Below are 21,089 nucleotides of genomic sequence, written 5' to 3' on the forward strand. Positions count from 1 at the left end.
GGTTCTCACTTCTGATTGGTTTAACCCCGGTGGGGGCGGGAAGGCACTGTCCCGTACCGGCAGGCGATTGGCTCGTTGCCGTGTCGCCCAGCCCGCGGGGCGGTGCGCGGGCAGGGAGGGGGGCGGTGCGGCGCGGCGCACGCGCGGGCGGTGACGGTAGAGGCGCGCGCGGCCGTGACGCGGGTGGCGGAGCCGCTGGAAGCGCCGCCCGGAGCCGGGAAGAGCTGGAAGCGGCGCCAGGTCAGTGCCGGCCCCGGGGAGCGGGGTGGTGCCTGCGGCCCGCGGAGGCCCCCGGCCCGGCGCTTGGGTGCCGCAGAGCGGCCCGCGGGGCCCGTGCTCCCCGCACGTTGTGCCCGTCTGGCGTCTGGGCCCCTTCCTCGCCTTGGCTCCTTCCCACCGATTGCTGCTCCTCCTGCGGTGTTTGTTGAGGCTTCTTTGTTTTATTTTATTTTTTTTTTCTTTTAAGAGGTTCTACTGACCTCCTCTTGCCCTACAGAATCCTACACAGTTCGATGTTTAAACCTCAACACATAAAATGGGTAGAGAATGGGAAGCCGTGCAGGCGGCACAGGGACTCTCCCCTCTGGCTGGCGTTAAAGCTCACTGTGCTGCTGTGGTCCGGGAGGTCTGTGCCCTTCGTGATTTCCAGGGAGATGCAGGGTTATGGCCATCTGAGGGGGAGCTGACTGGTAAAGCCAGCTCATTCCTGTTTGCCAGGTTTGAGCCAACCAGCCACAGCCAGCTGTGTAACCATTCAGTGTTCCAGGTCAGCCAGGTGAGGTTTGCTCGGGTTTTTTCCTTTTTCTTTTTTTTTTTTTTTTTTTTTTTTTTTTTTTTTTTTTTTTTGGTGTATTACATTTCCTCTGGCCTGAGGAGCGTGCTGGTTTCCCAAGAAGCAGGCAAACACCGCCTGGATCCAGCTATAGGCTTGTGCCATTCCAAACGGCTCACAATGAACAAGGAAGATCAGCATTCTGGAAAGAGTGTTCAGCCGTGCACGGCTAAGGTGCATTTTCTTGAAGTCTAGGTAGCTTAATATTTTTCATCCACAAAAGGTGGATGAGTTTTTTCTTTCATCATTTCCAGTGCAATGGCATCCTCTTCTACGTGCTGGTTCTGTTGCTCATCAGAGTTCACCACAAGCTTACTGAACTGTTGAAAATCTTAGCAAAAAGGGAAAAAAAAAAGTATTTTTCTACCTTTAAGCAATCAGTTTGGTGCACGGGATGGTGTTATGAGGGCAGAGCCGTGTGCCTGGGAAGGAGCACATGCTTTCAGGCAGGAGTGAGGCTTGATGGGAATTGCATTCCTGCCTTCCACTTCCTGTGACATACAGCTCACTTTCTCACAGGATGCTTTAGGCGATTCTTCTAAACAAGAAACTGTGTTAATTAAAGCTAATCTGGTGTCTTGCTACTTAGTTTCTTTGTTTCTTTATTGCTTATGTCTGCATTATATACCCACATACTTGCACTCTCATGCACTAAAACTGTACTGGACCCAATACTTCCATAATTTTTCATTGTCTTTCTGGAATTTCTAAAAGGCAATATTGCTCACATAATCTATCATGATGAAAAATGTCGTGTTCCAGGTCTTTTTGAATCCATAATGTGAAAAGCACTTATTGCTTTTTTTTCCTGTCAGAAACGTAGAAAGGAATGCTGGGGTTAAGTTCACTGTGCCTTGGTGTAATAATGACTTCCTAGGTTAATACGTGAGAGAAATGATCTTACTTTCTTCCCTTTAAAGAAACCCCCAAAACCTTACAACTACATTATGTGAAGGCTGCTTCTTACACGTCCCCAAAATAACACCTCTTGTCCTGGTAGGTTCAGATCAGAGTGTAAATTGTAAGAGGTTCTGGTATTCATAATTCAAGTTTTCTAATAGCATCACATTACAGTTAGGTTAATTTACTACCATGTGGGGAAAGCTCCCCACTCATCTACATCCTTAGCCATGGATTCTTTTCTCTCTTTTGTGTTGGCTCTAGTATGATAGCTTAAATGATTCGATTCTTGAACTTTTCCCCTTTGACCTCTGAAATGTCCCACTTTTTATTTTGGTATGTTAGTTTTCCACTTCTTATCTTTTTGATTCTTGTTGCTACATGAATAGTGAACTGCCAGAATTAAGACAGAAGGGTGTGGGGCTTGTGGCTAAAGGCAAGGAAGGAAAAGAAAGACTTCCTTAGGGGAGGGAGGTGTAATTTGACGTAAGCTGCAACAGGAAATTTCATCCATTTGTGTACATGCACACAGGTGGTCCTTTAATTTCCTGACACCTAGCTATTGTTTATGCTGGATTAAGATTACAAAAGTGATTGAGGATTACATCCTGAGCCTGAATTGTTCAGTTTCTACTTGGTGTGGTCAAACCTCGTGGCCTTATTACATCTGGCTCTGTGTGTTTTTACTTGTGAAATTAGGGGAAAGCACCCTCATTTCAACCAGGCCCCTCAGCCTTTCTGTGTGCAGCTGCAGCACAGCTGCTCATCCTGAGTGAAGAAAACCCTTTGATACCTGTGGCCTCCTGGTTTCAGTTTATGGAAAGCCAATAAGAAGATGGGATTTCAGTGAAAGCAGATTGTTCTTTTCTGCCCTTATACTTCAAGGCAGGTCTCGCAATGAAAATACACTTATTTCTCATCAAGATGTAGTGCAGGAGAAAAGCTGAGCAGCAGTGTTCATGAACTCTCCAGGGAATGAAACTCAGTAAGCTCTTGGTAAAATGTCAGAAGATTTTATTTTGGAACTGATGTGGGATAAAGGCAGTTCTGGGCTCGCTACAGAGAAATGCAAGTGAAAACAGGACTTGAAAGTGGAAGATTCTGTGCCCTTTTCTGGAAAGGATGAATAGTATCTCAGGTTGTATTGTACAGACATTGAAAATATTGATGACATGTTTTCCCACTGTAGTTCTGAAATTTATGCCTTCCCTTCCTGTTCTCAGGAAGATTCAGGATTGCTTTTCTTAGCTTAACCTCATCATCTTCTGAAAAGCAGAATTTTAAATCTGCTTAGAGTGAGAGACTACAAAACTGGGATCTGGTGTTTGCAAGTGACAGCTGGAGCAGGATATGGCATGCACTGGCTCCAGGAAGCCTGTTGTACCTGCCACATTTGTGGGAGAGGGAATTCTCTTATTATAACCTGATTTTGATTTTACCTGAAGAAACTGTGTCAGTGGTATAAGCAAGTAACATTTTTTTCCCCTTTCTTAAAAATCTTTTGTTAGAATGTTGCAGAAGCATTTTCTAAGTTGGTTTCAAAGATTTAGTGGGAAAGAGCACTAATTAAATAAATGTGGGGAAAAATAGGAAGCACCTTTGCAAGTGTTAATGGTGTAGCCTAGGTTCCTAGCCAAACCTGCAACTCCAGGTTTTCCTCCAAAAGAGATCTGGGGTGTTACAAAAGCTTTGTAGATCCTTGTGAGTCTGAAGCAGTCTGCTTCCTTTTTTAAGATCCTGCTTTTAAAGGTCCTCTGTCAAATATATTAATAGTGAGACCATTGAATTTTCTGGATAAAACCAATGAAAGTCTCAAAAGTTACTTGTTGAAACAGGAAGATCTACATTTGCAGTATTGGATAAAAATTCATATTAATTTGCTGGCTGATGTAGATTTTCATATTTTCTAGTACTACTTTCATCTACATTGTGGCTTCTAGATTACCACCCTTCTAGAACTCTTTGTCTCAGTTTGAGTCAGGAAAAGCAGGAAGAAAAACAGATTTAACTTCATTAGCACAATTGCTGTTAGAGTTCATTGGAATTGAAAACTCTTGAAATCGTTGTATGTGAAAAAGAAGAGTTCAGTTGTTTTGATGTTGCATCAGGAAGGACCTGAAAGAGGAGGTGTTTGCTCAGTTCAGTTTCTGGCTTCTGTGTGGTCTCTGATCCCATCATACCGAAGGGTTTGTTTGCAGTAACTTGTTCTCCCCCTGACATCCTTTCTGGCATCTCTGGTTATGCTGAAGGCCTCATACATTTTACTAAGCCTTAGGTACAATCTTGTAGAAGGTACCCTTATTTTCTTCACCCAGCAGATCTGATTGTGTTGTGTAACTGTCTCTTTTTCCAGTGTTGCCTTTTATAGACACATCAATATTAATTCTTTCAATTACAGCAATTTTAAAAACCCAACAGATGTGTATTTAGGTGTGCTGTCCTACTGTGTTAACACAGACAGGTCTGCTTTCTTCCTGTACCCATAATACTGAATTGTATTAATGTGATTACACAGAACAATTCCCCACCAACTGTCTCTTTTAATAAAGTCCATGTTTAAATCTGGAAATTCTTCATTTGGCTATTTCTGAATATGATGGTGTACAATGTGCCTTATTATTGATGCTGTAGGTGCTTACTGGCATAGCTGAGTATCCTGGCCATTGTATTTTTTTTCCCTGAAAATGTTCCTTGATGTTCATAAATTATTAAGGTCAGTTCAGACATTATCATGAAACAGATGCACACCCATTAAAACCTTGTTAAAGGTGTTACCTTATTTCTTTGCACATGTAATTAATTCAGGTTTGACTTACTGCTTCAGGGGAAGGTTAAATCGTTGCTAAAGGATGCAGTGGTAAAGTCCCCTGGGTTTGAATTTTGTGAGCTGAATCAGTGTCCTTTTTGCCTGGTGAAAGATGGTAAGAATTTGCAGTTTAGGGATTAAAAATCTTGGATTCTTCATGGACCAGACATCAGCTTGGCCTGGTGAGATCTGGCAGTGGTATGCACTGCTTTTGGGATTTTTTTCCACTCAAAGATGGCACTAGTCAGTTGTTTGTTTCACCCAAAGACTGTCTTCTGCAGGATTTAGAACTTACAGTGTGTTAATCCACTTTTTGAAGTGGAGGATGACAGGAAAGAATAGTTTCTGGTGTTTTCAGAATGCCTGTATTTCCATATATCCCCACGTGGAAGAAAACAGTATCACAGTCAAGATGCCCTCTGTTACCTGAGGACACAGAAGATTTGAACATCACTCAAAATCTCCAGCAGAGTAGAAGAAACTGGGTGAAAACTCCTCCTCCCACTAGATGAAAAAGAATATTTTCTAGTGATTGACACTAAGAAATATTATTAAATCTCTGAATGTTGCTGAAAACTCTTAGAGTTGGTTTTATTTATTGGTCTCTTGTAGGTCTCTGTTTAAGCTGTTTGAGTGCATTATTCAGGAAATTGTACTTTAAACCTGTTTTGGAAGTATCTGTGGAAATCTGCAGCTGTCTTATCAATGCAGAGAAAGTGCTTTCCATCAGTTCTCAGATGAGGTGTCCAGAGTGAGATGTGCTTATTTAAAAGCATTTTTTTCCTTTTTTTAATTTCTACTGATATCTGAAGGTCACTGTGCCCCTGCAAGTTGCATCACTAAGTTTTTTGCAAGGAAGTTTTAGGGAAAGTGGATTGTTGAGGAGAGAAAGTTGTCTACACTTCAGATCAGCACTTAATAAGCTTTTGACTTAAAAATTTGACTTTTTTAACTCTCTTGGGGTGCCAGGTTTTATTTAAAATTGATCTTTACATTTATTCTTTACTGTGCTTTAACTCTGAGTAAGATTTAACCAATTAGAATAAATCAAGGCTTCCCTCCAGCTTCTTCGCTGGCATTGTTTTATAGTGTCAGTATGTTGCTGACAGATACAGTCAAAACCAAGATTTGTCTTTAGGTGACTGAAAGACTTGAAAAAATACCAACATAATGATGCTGATCTTCAGAGACAATCTCCTCTAACAGTATTTAGATTTGGTCTGACTTAGAGATTCCAAAATACTGCATGGCTAACTCTTGGTGGGGCATCATTTATTGCTAACACTTTTATCTTCAGTGCAAAGCTCTATAAAGCTCTCCTTTGTGTGAGATGAATCACTGTGTCTCTGGCATGCAAGACAAACCTGGCTGACTCTAGAAGTCCTTGTTTCATGGTTAATTCGTGGTGTGATAGATGTGTTTTAATTCAATTTCCTTAAAGGGAAGCTGTAGCTGGACATCCAGGCATTGTTTGCTGGGAGCTATTCTCAGCCTGCACACCAGCAGTCAACAAATGTCATTCAGTTAATTTCAATCTGAGCACTGCAAATACCATTTGGCTCTAAGTTAGAGGGAAAGAAAAGCTCAAGCAGGGAAGTGTTCTAAAAGCAAACCACGAAGGTGGTGTTTTTCTTATCCAAGAGGCAGAAAAGACAGGATGATCTCAATTTAGTTACTGTGAAGCTTCACATTCCACAGCCTAACTGCTTTGCAGTGGTACTGGCCATAGCCCTTGAGAGGAATATCCCTCCTCAGTGGCAGCAAAGGGTAGGGGTGGAAGAGGAGTAAAGCTTCAGTGGGTAATGCTACACTTTAAGAGGACACTGTTTATCATAAGAAAAAAAAAATCCAAGAAGACTACTGTGATAAATGATCACAGATTTTTGAGAAGTCCTAGGTGATGGAAGTGAGTCAGCAGCTGCTTGCTTATCTACAGAGTTGGTGATCTCAGAGGGATGTCTTAGTGTGGGGAGTGGACAAAAGTTGTGTATGAAAAGGCCTATCAGTAGTTTTATGACAGTGATGAAAAAAATAGGATACTCATCCAGATCCTTTCTTCTGCTGTCACTTTGCTTTATTTGATAGGCTTGAATACTGGGGAGATACATATACAGTGTGTGAAACATCTAATGGAAGTGAAAATTAGAATTGGCAGAGTTTTTCAATTTAATATATTAGTTCACAGATAAAAATTGCATAGCAATGATGAAAAAAACAGAGGTTAAGGTGAGGGGGGTTTTCTTCAGTGGAAGGAACCTTTTGTGTAAGAAATGGTTGCTCATGTCCTAAACTAGCATAGAAAACTCCTACTGAACAAGATAATTGAGAGTCTTATTTGATGTTAGCTGGAAGTGCAACCTTCTGAATGGCTATTTCAAAAGCACTTCTAATGCTTTGTTCTTCCCTCGAATTACTGGTGTTGTCTGTGAGCTAAATGTGGCAGGGGTGACAATGTGAGGACTTCCTTTATATATGTTGCCATGTATGTCATAGTCATGGCCATTTCTGCCATTTGATGTTATGATGAAGAAAAGTGAAGTGAAAATAGAGTACTTGGAAATTATTGTCTTGTCACAGGCAGCCTGGTAAGTGGTGGTAAGTAACTCAAAGAATACTTCATGGAATACTTTCTTCTTATTTAAACACATCATCACTTCATATCTTGACTTTTGCTTCATTTATTATGCTATGTTATTAATGGGCTTTTAAGGCCTGAATATGGGACTTTAAATGAAGTTTCAGTCCTTTGTAAGGACATCTTTGCTCATATAAGAACAAGCCTGAAGCAGTTTGTGGTGTAGGAGTTGGTAGCACTAATGGTTTTCATGCTGCAGATAGTTGACTGAGGTCTGTTTATAAGCAAGGATCTGTTCTCATTGTGCAGCTGGGAGCTTTTGCTTGAATGCATACCAGCCTGTACAGCAAGCTGTCCTCATAGTGCATCTCTGCCCAGGGATGGCTGAGGTGTTAGACCAGACAGGGCTGCTTACAGTGGGATAAAGTGATGTCAGCTGAGGCCCTCAGACTCTACTCTTCGGCTGTCTTATGACCTTTCTTGCTATAGCCATTTTCTGCTTTTCCCAATTCACAGGTCTCAGCTATCCCAAAACTGTCTTCTGGAGGACAGCTTTCTTACTCAAGCTGTGTTGGCTCTGACTCAATACAAATGAAAGCTGCTGTATATTTTTCTGCTGTACTAATTTCTTGTGTGCTTTTAAAAAATAATAAATAAATATTAATAAATAATATTTAATAATATGATAAATAAAAATAATTTATAATAAATAATATTAATAAATCTGCTGTACTAATTTCTTGTGTGCTTTTAAAAAAGTTTTACATCATTTTGCTTTGAATGACACTTATCATTTCCTATTTCTGCAATTGCAGTAGCATTATTGATGCCTAAGGAGACAATACAAGTACAGTGGAAAACACCCCATCCTTTTCTTACCTCTAAGTAAGACAAATAAGAACTCTGGAATTTAGAAGACTAGCTAAGAATCAATTTACCTTTTTTTCCTTGCAGTATACATGAAGCTCACGATCTGGACCTGCTATGACTGACCCAGACGTCCTCACTGAGGTCCCAGCAGCTCTCAAGCGCCTTGCCAAATATGTGGTGCGTGGCTTTTATGGCATCGAGCATGCTTTGGCTCTGGACATCCTCATCAGGAACCCCTGTGTGAAGGAGGAGGACATGCTGGAGCTCCTCAAGTTTGACAGGAAGCAGCTGAGGGCTGTCCTCAACACCCTCAAGGGTGACAAGTTCATCAAATGCAGGATGAGGGTCGAGACAGCTCCCGACGGCAAGACCACGCGCCATAACTATTACTTCATCAACTACCGCCTGCTTGTCAACGTGGTCAAGTACAAGCTGGACCACATGCGCCGCAGGATTGAGACCGACGAGAGAGACTCCACCAACCGCGCCTCTTTTAAATGCCCCATCTGCTTCAGCACTTTCACAGATCTGGAGGCCAACCAGCTGTTTGACCCCAGGACAGGTAAGGGTATGGCTAACAGAGTGCTCTTGCTGTGGTTCTAAGTGCTGGACTTTAAGGAGACAGAGCCTTAGGAAAATTCTCTGTGAGTTTGGCCAGAGCTAGAGGGCACTCTGTTTCTGCAGGTGGTAAATGTTTGAGCAAAATACAAAAGGAGTGTATGCAGATTTACAGAGACAAAGAGGAATCTTGGTGAAATGCTTTTAAGTGACAAGCAGTAGAGAAATGGAGGTCTTATTGAAGTCACACTCAAGGGTGAATAAGGCAATCTGTCCTTGTTGGAAGCTGATGGCTTTTCAGTATAACCTGGTCTCACCAGTAAACTGTAAGACTTCCAGATAGTTTGCAGAGAGGGCATGTGTAGAGTTGCTTTTAGTTGGTCATGCAAGAAGTGAGTTGTTACTGTTTAATATTCTCTAGCCTAGTGCATTGTACTGCACAACCTTGTTTCCTAGTGCAAGGCAGTCTCACAAAAGTTAAAAGAAATTAATTACAGTCTTGTCTGTGGTTGGGAGTAAACAAGATTCTTATTCCTGTATAAGTCTCAGTGGAAGTGTGTATCTGTCTCATGCATGTTAAATGAGAGTCTTTCTTGGGTGTCATTGTCTACTTTCTGCTTCTGTGCCAGGGAATAAAAGGAAGAACACCTGCACCTGATGAGACTCCATTTTGCTAGTCTAATCTGGGATTATTCTGGGGGGAAGGCAGAGAGGTTAGGTGTTAATTTCTTTCTTAATTTTTTTCTTTGTAATTCTGTGTCCTGATTTTACTTTTTCAGAAAAGTAAGAGGACAAAAGTTAGGAGAGCTCTCAGATACCTTGAAGTATTATGTTTTGTGTCATTTAACATAATGAGAAACTGTTAATTTGACTGTTTAGCAGCACTGAAGCTTTTAATCTAGGATTTTTGATGTTTAATCTGCCAAGTGCAAACACCCAAGAAATGTTCAACCTCTCATTTTCTCTTTTCCCTGCCTCCAAAGTTAAAAAGCTGTGAAACTCCTTTAACTTGAGCAACCATGAAGATGTTACTTAGTACTAGAGAAGCAGAATCCACAAGTACCAGTTGCTGATGAAATCCAGCACAGCTCACTGGGTAGAAATTGCTTCCTTGTGGAGCACCAAACCAGCAGTGCCAGCACAAGTTCTGTGCTCACCACTGAGTGTAGTGTTGAAACTCTATGTGCCCTCCACATTTAATGATCATCTGTGGTGGCTACAGTTGTGTGTGTTGGCTGAAGGGAAATTGTGCTTTTGCAGTTTACATTGGTTAAGAGAGAGTAGAGAACCTGTGCAGAGAGCACATGCAGTGGGGAGTGTGAGACACTGATCCCAAGGGGACCTGTAGAACTTGGCAAAGGCCTGTGGCCATTGCCCCCCAGCCTGTGTGGGCAGTGAGTTCTGAGAGCTAAGAACTGCCTGTCAAGGTGGTGGTGAAAATAATAATGCTCTGATTGGCTTTGATACCAAGGCCTGTGCTCCAGGAACTGATAAGGTCAGCCAAGGGTCTGCCTGCAGTACATGCACTGGCTGTGTCCACGATGTGAAATCATTCACTAGCACATGGAGTGTTTTATGTTCTGATGGAGGAAAAGGCTGAGTGCTGTTTTCTAAGCAATTCCCAGGAGTTCTGTCAGTATTTGTGCAAATAACAAGATTGTCAGTTTAACTCCACTTACTTTCAGTAAGAACATACCTGCCTAGAATTTATGTATATTCTGTTTCTCTTTATATTATTTTTAAGTCACTGATAGCTTCATCTAGATCTTGCACAATAATATTGTTGGATGTTTGCTTTATATTGCAGTGGAATGTGTTGTCTCCATGTTTCCTGTTGCTCTGAATTCTCTATTAGAAAAGACCTGAGAGACCCCTAGGTCTTTCACAGAGGAAGCTCATGAAGTCAAGGCATGCAGAGAAACAAGGTTTATTAGATAGTGAAGAGCCATGCTTTTCCAATGTCTTTAGCTCCTGTCAGTGCTAAAGATAAACCTCTCCCACTCATGGAAACTTGTGGCAGTACAACTGCTGAAAGGTAGCTAAAAGCCACATAGCTTCAGTCACAGTTGACCTGAGCTGCTTTTAGACTGCAGCTATGTTGATAAAACTTTGTGACTTAAAAGGCCTGCAGGGCCAAAATCTGTGAATCCATGGAGCAGGTAGGACATGGAAGGCATTCTCTGCACCAATCTGGATCGAGCTGGACTTAAATTGAGAGCTTTTTGTTAAAAGATACCCTCTTTCACTGCCTGCCTTTTGTCCTTGTCATTCAGAGAGGGGTGTGATTTAGATGTCCTGTGTTTTCTTCTGCTTTGCTTTCCTCTTTCCTATCTACAACTCAAATGCAAACTCTGAGCAATTGTTGTAGAATTGGAAGAGTTGCTCTTACACTTCCTTATTAGCGTGGATGAAGAGGTTTCCAGAACCACTCCATTACTGTGGTCATTATTCTGGAATTTGTGAATTAAGAGTGCTTATGAAGAGCCTGTTCATAATTTGGATCTGTAGAGCTCTTTAATTTTTACCACAGCATCTGTGTCTACCTCTTGGGTTTAGCAGACCTTTGTTTCTTACGGGTCAAGTAGCTCTCTTTTGGCTCTGTTGTTTACTCCATCTCTGAATAATGTTGAAATAAACTGAAGTGTTTATTTTTTCATCAGAAAATGTGATTATTGATGGTTTTGGAGGGTAGACACAAGTCTGCTGAGAAAAAATAATTGATAATGAGAAGGGTGTGTTTTCAGGACATGTAGGTACAGATGTGCTTTGACTGCTGTTCATTTAACTTGGAAAAATATTTTGAACAGAGTAGCGTGTTTACCACTACAGTAATTTTAAATGTAGACTTTAAATAGTAGAAGTGTTACTTTGAGAATGTGTTCCCTCTGTTTTTAAAAGCATTATAAAATTTTTTTCTCCATCCCTTCTTCCATTAAATGTCTCAACCCAAAAAAAGCTCCAAAGACTTTCTAGGTTGTCAAAGGTTGAACAACTCTTATCTGGTACTTGAAGGAAGTTCAAGGACAGGATGTGAGACAGTAAAAGTCAAGATGATGCCAAAAACTGGAGTTTTTCTGCTGCTTCAACTCACAAGGAGATCTTTCCAGAAAGTGAAAAGAATTGCATGCTGTGTTGAAGGGTTTGCTTGGTTGGATGACCAGTGAGTGAGTGCCTGTTAACTCAGTGCATGGCATGCCCAGGTCAAGAGTTTTAGCCCCATCTGTTCTACATGAGGAGCTTGAACAGATCCTCTAGCTGTCACACTTTCTCCTCAGTGGTGTTTTTTACTGTTGCCTCCAAAGAAACTATATCAGTAACCCCTGGTTTTAGAGGCAACCAGCGTGAACATAGCGTGATTTTATTGTGCAAAAGTTTGCAGTGGAAACTTGTAGCAAACCTTAGAAGAGCTTTCTGATTTGAAGAGTTTGCCTACCTATGGGAATTGGTGCAGACCAGACTGGGTTGTTACAGGCTAAGCAGCCACTTCTGTGAGTGTTTTGTGATGTACAGGTGGGAAAACAATAATGCTGATGAATGAAAAGTGTTACTTCTAGCTTTGTTTTTCAGATAGGGTGACTGAGAAACAAAAAGATTGTTTTCCTGGAATATCCTAGTATGAGCACTTGATCCTTGCCTTTCCCTTGTGCCATCCTCTGCTGTCTGACTGTACTCTGGTATTTCATCATTCTTCATTCTGCACATGAGCAATAGTTTGCAGCTGCTGATGTGATGAACTTTTATGGAGGTGGAAAGTTTCAGCTATTCCCCTGAACAAGGTAAGGGCTGTCTCTTGAGGCAGGGGCTGTACAAGGAAAGAGTTTAGTTGAGGAGCAGTAAGAAAAGCCATCTGTGAGATGTGTGATGTGAATAACACTGCTGAGCTTGGTCTACTGCCAGACCTGGGCTGACAGTGGGCACTGGTGTAAGGGAATACTCGGTTTTCCTGTTTCACCTAGAGATAGGATGTTAGATTAGTCTCTTAAGCCTATGGGAAGAATGTTCTTCTCTGTGCTTTTAATGTAGAAACTGCAGAAATTTGGGTTTTGCAGGCCAATTCCTTGAATCGCAGATCAACCTAAACAGCTTGATATCATTTTGTGGACTGGATGTTTGGAGAATTGAATCCGCCCACGTGCGTTCAGTGGAGTGTGGGGAAGGACGGCAGGAGCTGCATTTCTCACCCGGTAGAGGGCTCCGTCTTTGCTCTGTACAGATGGGCTTGGCTTGCTTAATCTATGCAATGTCACAACACTGGAAATTATGTTCATGGATGTGTGTTTCTGTAGCATGATTAATTGGATCTGGCTGGAGAAGGTCTCTAATGTATCCTATTCTCATACCTTAATCATATTTGTAAATCTAGTGTAGTGTTGGAGTTCTGTCAAATTCAAGGTCAGTTTGAAAGAAAGTATGTGACTAGAAACTGCAAAAGGGAGGGAGAGTAAGGTGGAACTGAAGGAGTGGCAGAAATGAGATTCTGCAGTGCATCACACTGGTATTCAGCCCTGGATTTTCTTAGGTATTCTAAATATCAAACTGTGTTAGGGTACTCACCAGTGCAATAAGTGAATTTGATGTTGAAAAGTGTAAGGCTAGATGAAGTAATTTTTCCACTACTCTCTTCCACCTTTGCAATATAATTTTTACCCAGTTTTTGTGTTTCTTCCACTTCTGTTACTGTGAAAAAAAATCTTGATGTTACCAGTATGTTGTAATGACAGTTGATCTCTCATGTCCATCTATACATTGTGTCCTCACCATAATATTCAGTTAAATAAGGTGTGAATAGTAGAGGAAAGGAAAGGATGCAAGACAAGTGGGTAATGGGAATCAGAAAGGTGATGCTGGTTGGGATGTTCTCAATCACAGTTGTAATCGCTGAAGTATTTTGTTGCTTTTTGAAATCACAGCAGTTAATTACTTGTCTGCTCTTCCTCCTCCCACAGTTTGCTCTTGGTTTGGTGAATGATTTTGTGAGGATGTCTAGCTGTTCCTATAAATGTGCTGTAATGGTAACATACTGTGTATCTGTATGCCTTTCTTATTCTGTGTACTGATAAGAAATTTAATTTGGGAAGAACAAATTGAAGGTGACAATATCAGTTTTATAGAAGGAAAGACAACATCTTGAATATCATTTTAACCTACTTGTTTTACTGTCAGCCTCTCACAGGTCCTTTGTGTACTTCCTGACAGAATTGCACATAACACATTCAGAGACTGGTTTTGTGTACCTGTCACGAGGCACTTAATATCACATTCAGGCAGCCTGTGTGCAGCTGAGCACTTGAATGGTTTAGGCCGCGTTTCTGAGATTAGAAATTTGACTAGACTTTCATTTTTTTGCTTTGGTCTTGTGTACTGACTTCTGGAGCTGAGCCTTTTCTCCTGAGTGTTCAGCTCCTCACTTCATCCCCAGTGAGCTGCTCTGAGCACATCTGTCTTCTGATCTTCTTTTGAATTCCCACTTCCTCAGGCAAGTTCTACGTTAGCTTCAAAACTTCCTTATCTGATTCAAATTACTTTTGAGCCTGTCCTATCTATTTTGTTAATTTTTTCATTATGCTTCCCCTTTTCCCTGCTTTTTTTTGCATTACCCTTTCTTGAGGAGCTCTTGTGTCCATTTCTAGTACATCTATTTTTCTTATTCTGTCCCTTCCAGCCACTAGGAAAAAAAACCCCAAACAAATCACATGGAGCTATTTATTCTATATATTCACACAATGTAGCCAGTCTTGTTTGATTTTTATGCTGTTGTTTCTTGTCCTTTTGAGTTCAGTGATTTTCAGACATTCTGGCTAGCTTTGTCTGCCATGTAGTGCCATGTATGTGCTAGGTGATGCTGCTACTACAACAATTTACAGCTTTTAACCAGCCAGAATGAGGACTTGGCAAGTCTTAATGTAAACAGGCATACTGAAACTTCCCTTGAAAAAGAAAGGATTCAGAGCAGCTCTGCTTTGAACAGTTTCAAGTTCTGTGAAGTTGTGTGGTTTTATTATCATTGTTAGCTTTCCAAATGTATAAAAACCCATCAGTGTGATTTTCCTTGACTCTACAAGCACATTTTGTTTGTCTGTGCTGCCACTGGGAGCTTTTGGCAAACACCAGGCAGAAGGAAAGTGTCCATGCTCTGCTTAGTTTTTCTATTTCTATTCCAATCCCTGGCAAAATCTCCAAGAGTATTCCTGTCAGCTTCACTCTGCTTCAGCTTGATAAGGCTTGGAGCCACAGGGAAAGGAAAACTGAGAAAAACATATCAGAATTAATGCATGTTTTCCTCAAAGTAAGAATACTCTGTAGAGTGACTTAAAGGTTGCATCTGTAACTTGAACCCATTCCCTGTGGGTTGGGCACCCTGTCTGGAAAATAACCAGCTGGTCTAACCATAGATCTCTCAGCTTGATGGGGAAATAGGTGAAGGTAGGGTTGGTACCTGTGCTATGCAGAACAGCACCCAAGAGAATAAGCTGCTGCCTGCAGAAGGCTAGCTGATCACTCCCCTGTATTCCACACTGACCTCTGGCTGGAATGCTTGTGGCTCTTAGATTAAAAAACCTATCTGATAAATGCATGCCCTGACTTACAATATTGATGCTTTTTTTTTTGTTGTTTTTGTTTTTGTTTTATCTGTGAAGGGCATTTTATTATTTGAAGTACAAGAAGTAATTGCCCTTCAAGTAAAGGTTATCACTTTAACTTCTCTTAGCTTTGCAAATTGAAATAGATTGCAGCAAGAAGATCTCTGTGAAATCTGTGAATATTGCTAAGCCATTTATAGTGATGAAAGCTGAACTGCAGCATTCCTTTCTTTTATTCTAGTGACTTGTTCTTTTGAAACTGCGTCCTTGGTGGTATTGTCTGTGAAGGGTGTTACTCTTTTAGGCATGGGCACCTGTAAGTCAGACCAAGAGCTCATGGAGAATCCTGTAAGTTATATTGCAATCTCTCTGCTACTGGATGCAATTCAAGGGTATAGTATGTTGGCTTAGTTGGTATTTTGCTGTAGTCTTCTTGACTGAAAGAAAAACCACCTATCTGTGGTTCCCACTGGGCTTCCTTTGGGTAATCCCTCTGTCCAGTTGTGTTTTCTTGGCTTAGTGTCTGGCTTAATTTATCCACAGTAGGACCAAAGGAAGAACTCTGTCAGCTCAGAGCTGCTGAGGTTGTGCATATGAGCTGCAGCAGAATTAGCTTCCAGAGAGGAGGAAAGGATTCCTCTCTTCCAGGTTATAGTAAATACATATTAAATCATCTGATGCTTCTGAATTACAATATTCTGAATTAACAATAATGATGTGTGTCTCATGCAGTCCAATTTTTGAATGTTTAATTTACCTTTTCAAGAGAAATGTCTTTGCTTAAAAATTGTGTTAAAGTAATTATCATTTAGTTGAGCTAAAAATGATCTGCGCCCTGAGATGAATGAGCAATGTGGTGTTCCTCTAGATAATATAAAGTTGTTCTTAGGGTGCTGCTTTTTTTTTTTTAACATTAAAGGTTAAATTGTTCCCCTTCTGTAATTGCAAATCCAGCTCATCAGGAAGGGGAAACTGTAGCATGAAGTATAGGTTAATGTCGTTGTGAAATGCTGAAGGAAATTTGGTTGATATCTTAAATATTCTCGAGTTTACTGCCTAAATTATGGTCAAGAAATAAATACATATAGGGGCAGTTCCACATACACATTGCAATCTGTGATCAAGTTGGTATTTCACAGCTGAGTTACTGCACTGCTTTGCCCTTAGAACACCTTGCATGCCTCATTCTCCACTGATAACCTGCTGTGGCCTCCTGGCAGAGCTTATTAACTTGTATCCTTTACAGTGCTCTAGAGAAATGTATTTTAAACTGCTGACTGGGCCCCTGGACTGTCTTTGTATAGCTGTACTTGGTTCCTAGCCAGAAAAAAGCTGGTGTCTTTTTGGCTTTCAGTTTAAGATCAGAGTGATACAGCTGGGTGTGTTTTCTCCCAAAGTGCTGTCAGGGTACAAGCTGGAGGCTCAAATGTGTCCATCCTGTACTGATATGTGTTTTCCAGAGCACATTGCAGGTCGGGCATGGAGCTTGAAGAAAGAAAATCTGTCAACCCATGTCCAGCTAAGTGATTCTGCCTCTTGAGGAATGAGCTTTTTTTTTGCTTGAACAGTGTAAGATTTGGGAATGCAGAAAGAGGAGAGTGGAAGCACAGACAGAGATCATGGGATCTCATGTGCAAGGCAAGATGCGCTTTAGAAGATAAGTAAACAGTCCAGTGTTCAGTGTTCCACCTCAACTGTGCTCTCCAGAGTGAGGCAACAATAACAAGAGGCATGAAGCCTACTTGGTGAAGATTTGCACTTCAAAAGGATTGGCAAGGCTTTTAATTCTCTCTACCAGGGATGGCCAGGAAGGGCATTTCATCAGAACACAGCATCCTGTCTTCATTGATTAAAGGAAATCTGGGTGTCAGAAGGGAACAGGCAGCTGCTTTGATGGAAAAGGAGAAAGCTCAATAATACAAATCTGTTCTAAAAATGCCAGTCTAAAATTGCATCATGGAAGCATTTTTTCTCTTCACAGTCAAAAATTTTCATTTTCTTGGGCTGTTTAATAGTTTTATTCTTACTTTCTTGTTTCTTCTTGGGAACTTAACTTGAATTAACACAACTGGCTAATAATCAGGTTCTTTGGTTGTGCTTACAGGTGGAGCTAAGACAGGCTGTCTTTTCTGGATTCCTTTTGCTGTTAGTCTGAAACAGTGTGATCCAGTTTGCTGACTTCAGACTGGGGAAAAGAGTTAAACTGCTCTGCTTCTGAAAACAATCCTGTTGACAAGTAGATAAATGCCTTTAGTAGTTTTACTGCATGACTGGAGTATATAAACTCTTAGCGTCCATGTTTATGGGAATACTTGAATACTGCAGTTTTAAGTTGCTAAGAGATTAGCAACTTCTGAATGTAATTCAGTGGAGCTGAAAGAAGAGATACCTTTTTAATTTCCATAATAATTGCACTGAGCTGCTGAAACGGATTAAAAGGGGGTTTGTTTATCTACCCTGAAGCCTAAAAAGTGGTGAAGACAAGGATGTAACTTGACCATAAAAGACAAAAGATTAGGTGATTTGTGAATCTTCACTCAAGCTGAAATGGAGAGATGGCAGTCTCTGTGGTTCTTCCTGCTCTGTGAACAAGATCACATGAATATATGATTGTTGTTGGAAACAGGGCACATCAATTTTAAAAACAAACAAAACCCAACAAAACCTTTCTGAGCACTCTCTTTATATGAGAAGACAATAAGAGCTGTAATTAAATTGGCTGATCTGTGTGTCTGTGTAAAAATATTGGTGTAAAAATGTTAAAAATGTCAGAGAAGCAGATGAAGGAAGAGGCAATAATTGTTGCCTGCTGTATGTGATGCTTTATCAGCTAAAACCTTGGGTGGTTCTGTGCTTGACTTGAGCTTTTTTTGTATTTTAAAGAATTTAACTCAAGGAAATCTGTGTGTTCTCATGACACAGTTGAGCTGCTTAGTATCACCCAAATATTTTTATGTGGTAACTGAACATCGCCTGTCTAGGCTGGAATGTTTTTGTTGAGGATTGAGTTCCTCAGTCCTGCCTGTGGTCTTCACTCTTGGCCAAGGGTCTTGCCACTGGTAAATGTTTTGGTGATTCATCTTAATCTGCCTGGAGCTGGAAGTTAATGACCCACAAAAGCAGTAACTTATAAACCTGACAGGAACTTGCTGTTTTCAGGCAACCAAGGCTGCTGTGCTTCTCAGCAGTTTAGTTTTTGCTTGCAAAACATGATCCGAATCTGTAGTACTCATTCAGGAATTGGAGTGTTAAGGATCAGCTGCCTTGTGTGTTCTCAGGACTGCAGTGGTTACAGTCTAGTGAAGGAAAAACAGCTACTGTTGTGGGACCAGAGAAGATGTTGCTGAGCCTGAGTTTGACCTGTGCCCATCAGCATGCAGCTTTTAGCTCCTCCTAAATGCTCCTTGGGTGATTGTGTTGTTTAGATATCACAGTTTAAACTGGGCATGAGCTCCAGAGATCCCCCTTCTATCACATCCTTATGTGTCTTTATCACTTATTACTTAGGTTCTCTGTCTTCCAAATGGGAAATGTATAACACTTTTTCCTCACACTTGCTCGATTTGCCTGGTTAGATTGACAGTTCTTGAAGCAGAACTTTTTCTACCAAATATTTTTTTCAGGATGCCAGTTCTGTGCAGTTCAGAGCTTCTGTATCCCATGTGAGTAGGACCAATGCCTCATGAATACCAATGAGTCTTTGCTGGTCTTCAGCACTGTTCTGAAATTTTATGTTTATATTTAACTAGATGACAAAATTATAAACAAATGTTTACAAATTTCTGAGGTTCTTCTGTCTATTGCTTCTCTCTTGGATTGTAAGAGACTTTGTTACCTTGTTAAATGAATCATTTATACCCTGCTTCTCCTTCTTTAGAGTACAGGTAATGAGTTTTAGCTCAGATTCAAGATCATTGGAGCACTGTTGCTCTTGCACCTGTGAAAGAAAGGAATAAGAGCATGCTTCTCTTAACCCCTTTTAATTTGAATTTTAGTTTATTAGCTCACTTCTATCATCTCTAGTACATTTCTAATAGCAAGATGACAATTTGCCTTGGAGTTGTGCCAGTTCTGCTTGCTCTGATGGAAGCATTTGTGGCACCAAGCTTGAGTGCGTGCTTAAGGAGAGGGAAAGCAAATACAAGTAAACAGCACAGCAGGCCTGCTCTTTGAAACTCCCCGTGAGGGCTCAAAGATTTGCAATTAATGTCCGTATGGTTGTTTATAATCAGTTTTGGAAGAGCATTAAGACCCTGTAAGCTACTAAATGCTGAAAGACAGGAAATCGGGTTTGGAAATCTGAGAATTAATTTATATAGTTGTTGTTTGTTTTCTTCTCAGATCGCTGCCTGCATCAGATTTTGTGCAATAAAAGATTTTTAATATGTATTCACTGATTTTTTTATTAAGGCTATATAAAGTCACTTTCTTTAATGTAATGGCACTGTTTGCTTCCAGGTATGCTGTACAATTTCATGGTGTCAAAACATTTATTCCTCAACTTGTGATGACTCTTCATTTAAGATCTGCTGTCAGCTGTGATGCAAAATCCTTTAATATAGTTTGTGATACACCTTTTAGGCTACAGCAGTTAAAACTTGGAATTGATCTCTTAGAAGTTGCGTTGTTTGAGAATATCCTGTGTGATATAGTTGCAGGCATAGACACTCACTTGGATTGTCTGCATCAATCTTTGTAGGTGCAGAGTCTGAAAGGTGATAGAGGATATTGTTTTGATACCTATTCTGCCAATCCAGAACTGCCTTTTTAAGGCTCACAGCCATCATCTGTAAGCAGTATAGTAAGTAAAGTGCAGGTATGGAAAAAATAATGGAAAAATAAATGGATTGACTTCACTATACAGCATCTTGTTGACTAATGACAGTTTATGTAATTCATAAAGACAGTTTTTCATTCCAGTTGTGTCTTCTACTGAGGATTTGCCACCTTTTCCAATTTTGTCTTGTTACTACATAGCATATACACCCTAAGAGTCTGCATTCAAAATCTTTAGGAGAAAGTATGAAATTGAAGTGAACCAGGATAGACTCTTGAAATGCCCTCTAAGGCTAACAGTAAGCAATGATTTTTTTTTTCTAAAAGTGGTGTTCTCCACCAGGTGTGCAATCATTTTGTGATTAATTTATCTGGATGATGTTTTTTTCAGTTTGCTGATAAGTATCTAGAACAGTTGAAGATCGTCTCTTCTCCCAACCAAAACAGATTGCTTCCTGTTTTTCTCATTATCCTTTATCTTAACTCATTATCTTTCTCTAAAACTTAAAATTTGGCTCACTTTTTTTTTTCCTCTTACAGTTCATACTCCTGATCAGTTCCCTCCTTATGGGTAAATTCTCTTCCATGCTTTAGCCTCCACCAATATCCAGTTTTCCTGAATGTGTTATGGAGTATAGCCCCTAACAAAATGGGCTGAGTCTCAGCTGTCCTCCAGCGTTCCCCAGTCCTGAATTCCAGTCACTGGATCTCTGCCATCATAGTTGTTATTTTTCTCTGCAATAACTCAAGGTAAATGCTATTCCTCACTGAGCTGCGAGAGATTAGATAATGTCTTTGGAAGTAGGAAGGAGGAGAAAAGGCCATCTGCAGGAGTCTCCAAAGTGGGATGCATGCAAAACAATCCATCAAGGTGGGAGGAATACTAAGAAAATATTTTTTGTAACATCAATAAAAATATTCTAAAACAGTTTATTGTCTTTATCTTGGTCCTAATTCTATTTTTGTGTATGCTTTATAATATATAGCATATTATTACAGTACTACCTGTATAATTTATAAGTAAATGTTCTTATAGTTTGCTCAAAAGTTTGTTTTACTGATGGGTTGTGCAATCAAAAATGTGATCTGGAGCTTCAGATTTCCTCTTTTCTCTTCCAAAGACAACTTCCAGGCCCTTGCCCATGTCAGGATCTTATTATGGAAGTTTTTTTAACCAGAGCATTATGATTT

At 40.5% G+C, this 21,089-nt stretch overlaps 1 protein-coding gene across 2 annotated transcripts in view; it reads left to right on the forward strand.

Annotated features, from left to right (window-relative positions):
• The first annotated feature begins 109 nt into the window (after window positions 1–109).
• GTF2E1 (general transcription factor IIE subunit 1) overlaps window positions 110–21,089 on the forward strand; it is a 50,235-nt gene continuing 29,255 nt past the window's right edge. Inside the window, exons 1-2 of one of the 2 annotated variants that reach the window (XM_059838093.1) lie at window positions 110–240; window positions 8,068–8,545. In XM_059838093.1, the coding sequence (XP_059694076.1) occupies window positions 8,098–8,545 (448 nt within the window). In that variant the 5' untranslated portion in view covers window positions 110–240; window positions 8,068–8,097. Of the gene's footprint in view, window positions 241–281; window positions 776–8,067; window positions 8,546–21,089 lie in introns of those variants that run through there. The other variant, XM_059838094.1, reaches the window with a different exon arrangement.

The sequence above is a fragment of the Haemorhous mexicanus genome, chromosome 2 (assembly GCF_027477595.1).
Source record: "Haemorhous mexicanus isolate bHaeMex1 chromosome 2, bHaeMex1.pri, whole genome shotgun sequence".
NCBI classification, from domain to species: domain Eukaryota; kingdom Metazoa; phylum Chordata; class Aves; order Passeriformes; family Fringillidae; genus Haemorhous; species Haemorhous mexicanus.